The 12,883-nt window shown below is 37.4% G+C and overlaps 1 protein-coding gene across 1 annotated transcript; it reads left to right on the forward strand.

The window, feature by feature from the left end:
- Positions 1-531: 531 nt before the first annotated feature.
- On the forward strand, positions 532-12,622 carry LOC129257064 (low-density lipoprotein receptor-related protein 1B-like). The gene is made up of 10 exons (XM_054895295.2): positions 532-1,021; positions 1,448-1,499; positions 2,304-2,464; positions 3,290-3,451; positions 5,786-5,950; positions 6,586-6,787; positions 7,461-7,786; positions 8,649-9,135; positions 9,507-9,584; positions 9,800-12,622. Exons 1-10 carry the CDS (start codon positions 914-916, stop codon positions 10,921-10,923), a joined length of 2,865 nt encoding a protein of 954 aa, XP_054751270.2. The 5' UTR covers positions 532-913; the 3' UTR covers positions 10,924-12,622.
- Positions 12,623-12,883: the final 261 nt, after the last annotated feature.

Genomic DNA, 12,883 nt, shown 5'->3' on the forward strand with positions numbered 1-12,883 from the left:
TATCACTCAGAAAAGTAGGTTCTGCTTTATCGTGACAAATCTAAGAATCGTGAAAATTTTCAATTAAAATGCTAATGCAAACGATCGTCTCACGTATTCTATCAAGTGTTTTATCCAGGTGCCGATCTAGGATTCTTGGTTCATCCATGTATTTGTTTTGTTCTTTTCGGAAAAATCAAAAGCGGCGGCAATTTCATGAGATTTGGCCCATCTAGAGGGACGAGAGCTTAATCCTTTAGACACACATTAAAAAATTAGGGGGCACGCCCCCCCCCCTCCTGATCGCCTATACTGTGCTTTTGTTAATCAAGGAATGTTTGTTTAATTGGGATCTATTGAACAGAAAGGGGTATTCAATTAGCCAGTTGATATCACATGGAATCCAGTTATACGTATTGTTTGTTGCTATGTCTGGGAAACCCCAAGTTTGCTTTAGACCTTTCTTCTGAAAATATTCACACAATGTGAATACGTTAGTGACGGTAATTGTTTGTGCGTTCTTTTCAATTGCGCCTTAGAGTTTGTATAACTAATGAACAGGGTTACATCATTAGATTAGAAAATGGCTACATTCTTTTCAAGCAATAAGTAAGGTAATGATTTCGTTTCACGTTAGATTGTCATCTTCACTTTGGAATCACTGTCCTTGGAATTACACACATAATCATTACCATCTTTGATAATTCTTACATGAAATTTCTTTGAGGCTTTAAAGAATTTCGCTGGCCTTTTCGCTTGACCTACTTCCACCCCATTCTTTTCCACTTGAGCGGAAAACCAGTTTCACCACACCTTGTAATTTGCGAAGTTGAAGCACGACAACCTTAGCAGTTTCAGGGTGTGTCGCTATTGAATCCTTGGATAAGCCACATCGTCGTCCAAGTCGCATTTACCCGTTCAGCTTCAATTCATTATGGGCGCTGTGGAAGCCGTATTCATACCATGCTTGGTCGTCGTCTCCTTCGTTCACCTTTCATCTGCAGCCAGTCTTAAGAATTTAGATAAAAGCGATGCAACAACGGTAAGTAAATACGAGCATGGCGATTGTAGAAACGATTAGATAACCATCTTGCTAACCACGTTGCACTGGTGATTGTAATGCCATTCACTTAAAGTTTGCTTACTCAAATACAATATATTATTAATATTTTGGCAGCATCGATCGGCTCTCGGAATGTGGTTACATAACAAATATTCATTGCATAGATATACCGTAAATAGATGTGCACTTAGGATGATTTGTTTTTTTCATTAGCCTATGTGCGTGAATTATTATGCATGCATATATACTATATTCATCTCGCAGGCTTAACAAATATTGTTAAATGTCTCTCCACCTTACGATTTTTTAATTGACATCGACGGATATATTCTAGAAAAGGAACATAGTGGATTTCAATCATGTCAGTATATAATGATTTCACAATTTTTTAATTCCTCTGAACAGATTATTGAAACATTCAAGCGACAAATCAAACCAGATGTCATTTCGAAACTCCGTAAGTAAAATATGCAATCTACTCGTTGCTTTGCTTAAGATGGCGCTCTTGTATTTCATTGATCATACGCAATATATTTATGACTCGAGACTCGAGTCTTCCTAACTACAGGTACTATATACATGGACAAGGTCAGTATTCAGTATGGGTTATTCTCAATATCTAATTTTTGGTAGTTAAATATAACAAAACTCTGAACGATTTCCATTGATCACTCACACTAGTGCGAGGTTAGTATTAGTATACTAACCTCGTACAAAGAACCGCGTTTGGCAGTGGACTAGTGGGTCGCGCGTGCTGCGACGCCACTTCTGGCGTCTATAACACACGACTTCTATTACTTGGTTTTTCTGTCCTCGGCGGCATGAGTGACTATTGATTTATTTTTCTTTAATTGCATGAGATACATAGGCAAAGGCATAGGTCCAGTTGAGTTTCTTGGATTGCACTTTTTTTTAAAGACGGTGCCAAAAAAGGGGAAAGGCCGCCAGTGATATTTTGCCAACTGTCCATTTCAATGGTTTTCATACGCACCATAGGTAATCGGTATATATTTCATTTGATTCTACCTTATCTGTTATTTTATTTTTTTAACTGAAAATATGAATTTCACTGTATAATTCAATACTGAAATTGATACTATATGTGTTAATACATTTTGTATTCATGAATATAGAAGAAAATAAAAAGAAACCTATCAAAATGTTGCATGCCGGGTAAGGAAAGAAGACTATCTTGGTAGTATTGCACGCATTGATGATATTAATTTGTATTTGTATTTTGACTATATCCTTATTTTACTAGCTTTCTGCCAGCGATATGACGGGTCTCGGGGGTTCCGTTGCAGTGACGGTGGTTGTGTACGACTGAGAGAAGTCTGTAATGGTGAACCTGACTGTACAGATGATGCCCAAACAGCAGATGACGAGGATGCCATGTATTGCTCTGAAAACAACCTTCAAGAGGTATAGACCCGATCCAATAATACTACGTCTCACCTGATATAAAGAAAGCATAAAACGAGAGAACGATAAACATATATAAAGTTCCGGCGAAAAGCCTTCTTTTTTTCGGCGAGAATCCATTAAAAAGTATGTATTTTATTGGTGTCACGTGGGAGCGGTTACCTGTATGTCATCTCATGATCGGTGAAAACAGGAAACAACATAAGTTTCAATGTCATAATTTGCCCACTCATTACTACCATGAGATTCATTGCGGCTTTTTGTTATAACGAAAACAATATGGAATTCCATCGAATTCTCTTAAATCATATTTAGCCGATTCAAAGATACAACTTGAGTATGAGTAGATAAAGGTAATTTTGAGTAATAAAATCTAAAACCAACCGACTTAGCGACACTCGTTCATGTAAACAAAATTCAAAACACGAGCCTCATTGTTTACAAAAATAAGATCGGGTGAAAAGAATAGCTTGTATTTGATTTGAAGTGATGTTATTGCTCCCTCATGGTGCATTTCATGATATCTACGACATTTTTCATAAATACCTTCGCATCTATGTAAGGTTTATGTGACATCAACCTTGCTCGGTCTCCAGTGATATCTAAGCTTATTACAGAAGCAGGGTATGAACGAGTATTGTTAACCCCTTTTTACCCTTGTGTGTAAAGATGTTGAATTTTTATTTTTATTTTTCAATAATAGTTCTTACCAGCTCTCTCATCCGATAAAAGCAATTATACTTTGTTACATTACGCTACATTGCTTTCTTAAAGGGAATACAAGAATGAATTCAATTCAGAAATGATTGTGTCTCTTGAATCCAGCCATGCAGCACCTATCAATGTTCAGGAGGGCAGTGTATCCCTTGGGATTCAACGTGTGACGGTGATCCAGTAGATTGTGAATATACTGGGGAGGATGAGACTGAGGCACTTTGTGGAGTTACATGCCCTGGTGACGTCCGAAGGTTCCACTGTAATAATTCGGTAAGATTGATTATTGAAGAGAAAAGAACATAAATAGGCATTAAAAAAATAGACCGAAGAAACAGTAAAGGGAGTGCGAAGAGAATGGGATTGAGAAAGAAATGGTGAATAGAGAGTGGCAGACAAGCAAAGTTTGGTTGGGGAGCGAGATATTTTTTTATTATTTAAGGACGTTCCACAGTTAAAGTGAAATCCATGTCATTTTCACCAAACTTTGCACATAGATATTTTAGAACCTGAATATTCGAAATATGTAAAAAATAACATAGGTCCATGTGCTTGATTTTTTGCTATAGAGCTTCAAAGTTCACCCAACTGGATGTTCTTAAGAATTGCGCATTCAAAAGAATTTGGCATTTTTAGACCTCGCAAGATCACTACAATGAGTTTAAACCTCTATTACTCAGTCAAAATACATGAAAAAGACATCAAATTTCGCAAGAGAGTTAATAATTGTATCGTTAGATCAGCATTTTTATTAGAGCAAATGTGTTTTTAAAAACACCAAAAATGCGCCAAATGCTTTGTATCTATGTGAAGAAAAAATCAAAACCACTCTACCATTTATTCAAACTTGGGGTCATATTCGTGATTCTTGGCAGCACTGCAGAGTAAAGTATTTTGAAATTGTAGAGATATTTTTAAAAATGGTCCATGGAATAATTCCATTTTTTTAAACGCATCGGATCTGCAGTTAGAGTGCAGATGATGAGAAAAATCAACACATACCCACAGCTATTTAATCGCCTGTTCATCCATTGTGACGTCAGTGCGCAGAGTGTAAAATATGCGCAATTCATAATGCGCACAAACATAACTGTGGAACGTCCTTAAGGACAAGTCTACCCCAACAAAAGTTAATTTGAATAAAAAATAGAAAAATCCAACAAGCATAACCCTGAAACAAAGTTTTATTTCTCCCTGAACATGTGGAATTACCATTGTCCAACATGGTTCAGTGAAGTGGGTCCTTATTGTCAAATCTGTAAACATTTAAATATTGTATAATTCAAACGATAAAAAACAATAATTAGTGAGTGAGGGGCATCATTGATTCTCTCATATGCATGTGACTAAATTGTGCATGTAACTATTTTGTAAAAAATAAGCAAAATTGTAGAATGTCATCTTTCTTGATTATATCCGATTTTGATGAAATTTTCAGTATTATGCTCGTCTGATTTTTCTCTATTGATTCAAATAAAAAAAAAATTATGAGGTGTACTTGACCTTTAAGTATGGCAGTACATGTTGTTTAGTGAAATAAGTTATACCAAAGTTATACGCAATTTATTTAATGGACTCCTACGTAATACGTCATAATTGATAATTGTATACTTTGTGTCGATGGTCGACATGAATGAAGCAATAGGAGACACTGAGCGTGTCCAAACTTATTGGCCCTATGTCCTGCCTGACGTATCAACTGTTAGTGACAAGAGGTGGATTTTCCCTCAAATCAGAATAGTGGACAGGCAGTGCACGTGGGTGTGTATCGCGGCGCTTGACTCAACCAACTTCGTATCCCTTAAAGGAGAATGAAACCCTTGAAACCAGCTGAATCCATATCAAAGAGAAAAATCAAAGAAACATATTGTTGAAAGTTTGAGGAAGATTGAATGAATAATAAGAAAGTTATGAGCATTTGAATGTCGAGATCACTAATGCCATGTAGATCCTCCTATTGGCAATGCGACCAAGATCTGTGATGTCACACACGTACAACTCCCTCATTACTTTAGTACTATTTTCACTTATATTCTCACTTTTATAGAGTCTATCACAAGGTGAGGTGTTCTCTTTATGAGAGGACAAGTACAGAGGTTTCACAACATTATATCATTGATGAATCGTTTGTCATATGATTAGAATGAGCAAAAAGAGATGTTTTGGGGTATATTTGTATATTTTCAGTGTTCAAAAGGGGAGAGTTGTTCATCTGTGACATCATAGATCTTGGTCGCATTGCCAATGTGAGGATCTCCATAGCATTAGTGATTTCGACATTCAAATGCTCATAACTCTTCTATTGCTAGTCCTATTTTAATCAAACTTTTGTTGATCTTATTCTTTGATTTGTCTGCTTTCACAAAAGCTAACTTGCTCCAAGAGTTTCATTCTCCTTTAACGTCATGAACGTAGAGCATACAATAGCGTGTTCCCGTATAGCAGTCCACGAGGGAACGTGTAATTCTAAAAGACCCTAATCGACATTAAGATGTTGATTTGTAAGTGGTAATGATGAACACGGATGTAGGAGGCCTAAGGTGTCGAATGTAGGATAATGGTCCATTATGACAAACACATTGTACCTCATATGCTTATCATCCATAGGTTTGCATCACACGATCCCTGATCTGCGACCTCCGTTGTGATTGTGACGAATGCGATGACGAAGTCGGTTGTGCAAAGCATACTTATCCATGTGATGACAATAAGCAGTTCAGATGTGATGATGGTACTTGTATTCTTGATGATCAATTGTGTGATGGCAAGAAGGTTAGTGTGACACATAGTGGTAGTAGGAGGAGGAGAAGGAGCAGAAAAAAGTTAGTAGTAGTAGTAGTAGTAGTAGTAGTAGTAGTAGTAGTAGTAGCAGTAGTAGTAGAAGTAGTAGCGGTAGTAGTAGTAGTAGTAGTAGTAGTAGTAGTAGTAGTAGTAGTAGTATAACCAACTCGTCAGCGTAGCTTTATGGCGTAGTCCTTGTACTTTCAATGTCAAGATTGTGGGTTCGAATCTCAATATAAACCGTACTTGATTTTCTTTGTTTTCGTTTGAGAGGATACTTCGAAAAAATAAAAAAACTATGATTTAAAAACTGCAAAATAGGTTGAAAACGGGAAGGAAGCTCGTAGGAAAATAAATTCGCGCTCCGGAAAATAAATTCGCGCTCCGGAATGTTGCTTGCCTAAGATGTTAGGTTGGGTCAGGGATTCGATGCCCGATGCCCTTGACCAAGCATTTTATGTTAATTCCTATTTTTATTAACCACCAAATGATAGAAAGTGCTGCATACAAAATGAGAACCATCGCATGTTCGTTTTAACTGGAAATCAAATTTTGCTCATGTTTGATTTGAACGTTAAGATTCAGCATCTTTATGGATTCATATTTTACCATTACTATTCGGTCAGGATTGTCCTTCGGGTGAAGATGAAGAAGGTTGTACAGATGATCATGGATGCCACATTCGACAAGAATTTTACTGCGAGGCAAACTATCGTTGCCTTCATCGCGACAGGCGGTGCGATGGTACGGTAGACTGCCCCAATGGGGATGACGAGAAAGCATGCGGTTTCACCACTTGTTTCAGTGAAGAGTTCAGATGCGCTAGCGGTAGGTCCGATTTACTTTACTTACTTTACTTTAAGTCCACGATGCTGTAAGCTTGAGTTGAGTGCCTGTTCATCGATCGTAGTATCTCCTCTGGTGGTAGTACAGTATCCATGGTATTAAAACAAAATATATATACCGGTACTTAACACGAGAAAGGACTGTCAGAAGTTTGTACATGTATGCTAAAACCGTGGGAAAACAAAGACAATACTGCCTACACTGGCTTATAGAGCAAATCATAATTTTTTGACCAGTGCCTATCTAGCCGAATTTTAAAGGAGTTGACTGATTTGTTTGGGTTCATGAGTCTTTCAACAAACAAAAATAAAAACTTGTCCTTGTTTACAATCCTACAATATCACTCTGGTACACTTATATATATTAAGACAAATTCAGCTTTATATATTTGACAAATAAAGTAGTATTTTAAGATATGTCATATTTATCATGCTGTTGAAAAATCCACTAAAAGGCAATGTACAAAAAATGTTCACATACACATGCACTCATCAAATTCGATCATGAATCGGGCAGCTGATTATGTACACATATACTTTCATATTTGACGATATCATTAACAATCGGGAATTGTTCTTTCTGCTTTGTGACATTCAGGAGCAGGTGATTTCTTTCTATTAAGCACAATTCGGTATTATATTATATTATTATATAGGAAAGTGTATCGGAAGAGAAAAACGATGTGACAGGGTGGTCGATTGTCCATTGCCCGGAGACGATGAAATTGACTGTAATCGAGAATGCAATGAGGAAGAGTTTGAATGCCTTGATGGTGAGTGCATTCCTCTCTACCGGGCCTGTGATGGATTTGCATTCGACTGTAAATCTTACTACGGAGAGGATGAAGACGGGTGTGGCCAGAGAAGATGTCCGCAGCACTGGTATTCTTGCTTCAATGGTCGGTGCCTACCTGAGAACTGGAGGTGCGATGGAGAACCAGATTGCAGCTTTGGTGAGGACGAGACCAACTGCGAACAAACGGTAGGATCGACGTAATTTGACACGAGAAATGTGCAAATGTTTTTTTTTTCATCTTGTAAAACAAAATATTAAGATAATGCTTTCGCGGGAGAAAAGAGATACATGTGGAATGGATAGATACATTATTTTGCCAAAAAGGGAATCTAACCTAGTTGGTAGACACAGTGCATGTTTAAAATTTATATTTCACTTTCTCTACCAAATATACATTTGGTCGATGAGCCCTCAGGATCTTAATTCCATGTTAGATAATGTTTGGTCAGACATTCATATAAAATCATTTTATCCAGAAAGATTGAATTGCCATGAATTTCACATTTAGTAACCAGGGATGTCGGGTCTCTTTAAGACTCAGTTTCCTTGATGGAAAGCCATTGATAAGCATTACTGACGCTCCATTGTTCATGTAATTGCATGTATGTGTTAGACATGGTTAAGGGACCCGCTTCATAAAGACTTACTATTATGGCAACTTTGCCATTAGTTTGTAAATAAACATTGACTGTGATTAACTGCTAAATCCTGTTACCATGGTAGTTTGTCAGGATGGAAAAGTTACCACAGTTTTGGTTCCTAATAAATCAGGTACCATTTTTACTACTGAGCAACACTCTGAAATAACATGTACATTCGACCTTCCTGAAGCTTTATTTTCTAGTTCATTTGAAAGGTTGAAATGTTCTGAACAAAAATGTATATCATGACTTGAGCAGTATGTGTAGTGAAGTCAGAACTGAGGAAAATGGGAGTCGGTTCCGGTATCGAACGTACACAAAGATTAATTTTTGTGTAATTTCCCCCAATCGACGAAAACCTGATGAGGGACCATTCTCATGAGCTACATTCTGTCTCCCTCTCTTAGATCGTTTCGTCTTGTGTTCAGGGAGAGTTTAGCTGTGGCGACGGTCACTGCATCTCTGAAAGACATAAATGCAATGGCTACAAGGACTGCAACAATGGACTGGATGAAGATAGTTGTAACCTAGTTACATGTCCTGTAGGACAAGTCGACTGTGGTAACAACTATTGTGTTGTTGGTGGAAGATGTGATGGAACGTTTGACTGCAGCAACAGACAAGATGAAAGTGGTTGCCCACCCACAACAACTACATGTCCAGTCGGGCAGGTCGACTGTGGCAACAACTATTGTGTTGTTGGTGGAAGATGTGATGGCAGGTTTGACTGCAGCAACAGACAAGATGAAAGTGGTTGCCCACCCACAACAACTACATGTCCAGTAGGGCAGGTTGACTGTGGCAACAACTATTGCGTCTATGGCACAAGATGCGATGGCAAGACCGACTGTAGCAATGGGAGTGATGAAGATGGCTGTATTCTTCCATTTATAGGTAAGAGAATAGGAATGTGTATTATGTGGTTGGCAGGCCAAATCATTAAAAAATCCTCATTAAAAGTTTTCCATTTTAGGAGTAAAACTTATTTCCAAGATAATCATCATTGACCCTTTTTTATTCGAATATCTTTCATGATAATTTGATACCACTAATTCATTGTCAGCATGATTTAACAAAATATAGATTCATACTTACATTTTCATAATAAGTTTATCATCGTTCTGAGAATAATTGTTTAACCCCCTCCGTTTCTCTATTTTTCTGCCCTCCCCCCTTCTCTCTCTCTCTCCCCCTCTATCTCTCTTTCTCACACTCTCTCTCTTTCCCTCACTCTCTCTCTTTCCCTCTCTTTCTCATTATAATAGATCTTGAAGGGACTGTGAGGTCTTTGGTTGAGGCTGTGGAATCTCTTGAGCAACGAGTAACAAACTTGGAGCAATTAGGTACGCAAGAAGTCAACCTCAAACATAAATATTGAATATAGAATCTACTCAACAATAAATTGACATATCAGTCGCTAATCATGTATGCGATGAAAAAATACATACCTAAAATTACAAATAGTCCTGACTAAAAATACAAAAATAGTATAATTTATCACACGTTATAGGTAGGCTTCAAGATTCGTGATTGTTCTTTTAATTTTTTTTTTCCACAGACTTACAGAATACTTTACTTTACCTTCAAGACCAGATCGACTATATCTTTGCTTCACAGCAGTATTATGCACATTCAGATGAAGAAGAGGAGGATCTAATAACTACTCAACCTGCCACAGTGGGCACAGTGGAAGGAGGTATTCATGATACGACGTCAAAGACGAATTTAGCAACAACAGAAACTGATCATAGTACGCCGACACCCACTTCTTCAACTGCATCATCGGCAGCCGATAATGATGTTGCGTCGACACCCACTTCGTCAACTGCATCATCGGTGGCCAATAATTATGTTGCGTCAAAACCAACTTCAAATTCTTTACATTATGCACATTCGGATGAAGAAGAGGAGGATCTCATGGCTACTCAACATGTCGACATAGTGGAAGGAGGTATTCATGATGCGTCGACACCAACTTCATCAACTGCATCATCTTCAGCCAATACTGATGTTGCGTCGACACCCACTTCGTCAACTGCATCATCATCAGCCAATGATGATGTTGCGTCGACACCCACTTCGTCAACTGCATCTTTAGCCAATACTGATGTTGCGTCGACACCCACTTCGTCAACTGCATCATCGGCGGCCAATAATTATGTTGCGTCAAAACCAACTTCAAATTCTTTACATTATGCACATTCGGATGAAGAAGAGGAGGATCTCATGGCTACTCAACCTGTCGGCATAGTGGAAGGAGGTATTCATGATGCGTCGACACCAACTTCATCAACTGCATCATCTTCAGCCAATACTGATGTTGCGTCGACACCCACTTCGTCAACTGCATCATCGGCAGCCAATGATGATGTTGCGTCGACACCCACTTCGTCAACTGCATCATCGGCGGCCAATAATTATGTTGCGTCAAAACCAACTTCAAATTCTTTACTTTATGCACATTCGGATGAAGAAGAGGAGAATCTCATGGCTACTCAACCTGTCGGCATAGTGGAAGGAGGTATTCATGATGCGTCGACACCAACTTCGTCAACTGCATCTTTAGCCAATACTGATGTTGCGTCGACACCCACTTCGTCAACTGCATCTTTAGCCAATACTGATGTTGCGTCGACAACCCCTTCAACCACTGCACCATCGACGGTCAGTGAATCTACATAGTTTAAAACGACGAAGTAGGTTTCCCATAAAACAGCAGAAGATGAAGCTGAATCCGGAAATTCAAGCAATTAAATTTTATAGTATCCAATGCACAAGGATTATATTTTCTTGATCAATAGTAAGGGCATTGTTTTCTAGATTAGAAAAGGTTTCAGCTTCGGATTGGTCCTTCCAAGTACCATGTTGCAGCTGGAATGGTATGGTACAAATATGGATTTTGAAATTTCAAATGAAAATATATTTGGTTGAGTCACAGCATATGCAATATAAATTGCACCTCATCTGCACAATTTCTCAGCCAATGGTAAAAAAAAGATGGCGGTTCCTTTCATGACTTATTGATAAAACCGTTTACTGAAGTGCACATGTCATTTGTTATCAATGTTCGTTATTTTGTTTTAAATAATTTGACAAAAACGTCAAGCATGTTGTAATATTCAACAAAATTTTCTTAAAGGATGTTCACAATTCAGTATTATTCTAACAGATCTTATTTGTTCATTTGTAGTTTTCACCTTGATAGTGCATTTTACTTTTTTTAAAGATTTTTTTGTTATATTATATTGTCAAATTCTAAAAATGTATCACGTTAAGTGATTACTTTCTAGATATCTTGTAAACCAATCATTAAAATTGGCCTTAGGCGAGGAATGTTTAAGATGTGATTGTGTTTCTTGTTAGCATTACTGCATGTTAATAAATTATTAATCCATATTAGAACGGAGCGAATATATTCTCAATACTAGGAAAACAAAATAAAAGTAACAACTCGAGGAGAAATAAAAAAATGTCAGGGGAAAATTGTACAAACTACTCGTTTCATATTTATGGTAAACACGGTGAAAGTAATTGTTCTGAAAAGCCGAAATTACTTAATGAAAAAAGAAGCCTCATGCAAACAGGAATTCCTCTATCATGAACAAAGTCCCATATTATAGTTATTATGATTATAGTAAGCATTGGTATACTAGTATATGATGTACGATTTGTTTAAATGAAACTAGAATGCTATGAATATTGAACCATTATCTCTTCCATTTTAAGGGATGTGCACCGTAATATTGATCTGGATTAATAGTTAAGGAGATCAAACAGACGGATAGTATTTAACGGTGTTACAAAGAAGGCAAAGTGCAAAGCAAATGTCACGAAATAACAATGAAAATGTTGCTAATGTAATTACACTGCTATTGTGGAACTGCTATAGTACGCCTACAAGAGAAAGACAAGAGAGAAGGGAGGGAGAGCGGAGGAGGGAGGAAGGGAGAAATAGAGGGAGAGATTGGGAGGTAAAGAGGCAGAAAGAGGGAGGGAAACAAAGAAAGAGTGAAAGATAAATGAAAGAGGGGAGGGAGGAGAAAACGATGAAGAGCGGATACAAAAAAGACGGTAGAGAAATATTATTAGGAAAAGAAAGTTTTTCCTATTTTTCCCCTTGTTTTGGAAACTGCCACAACTCCAAAAGGAGAATTTATACAAAGCATGTATAGGGGTGAATCCAAGATATTGAAGGGAAACAGGAAAAAATGCGACCAAAATTATTTGTTTCAAGAGAAAACAATATCACAAGCAAGCAAAAAGGTCGTATTTCTTTTGGAAGTTTGCGCTCTTTCCCTCGATCAGGCAATGACCTATTTCAAGAGTTATTTATTTTCATGTAAACGGATTACAATCATAGAGCATTTGGTCTAATTGATTTAAAAATAGAGAAAATGATGATATATATATACATAACAAAAAAAGTAAGTCCCCCCTTAAACAAACATCAATAATTTCCGAACCAATGCGAGTTTTTAATATATTTTTACATGAGTGTGTAGGTAATTTTATAAGCTACCCTCTGATTAAATGTTATGGTCGTATTTTACGTCATGCTTCAGTGAGCACTGTCAGAAGGCAAAAATGTCACTTTTCAAGTCACAAGCCAAATATCATGACTTTGATTCCATTTTATTGGAAC

This window comes from Lytechinus pictus, chromosome 3 (assembly GCF_037042905.1).
Source record: "Lytechinus pictus isolate F3 Inbred chromosome 3, Lp3.0, whole genome shotgun sequence".
Taxonomy (NCBI): domain Eukaryota; kingdom Metazoa; phylum Echinodermata; class Echinoidea; order Temnopleuroida; family Toxopneustidae; genus Lytechinus; species Lytechinus pictus.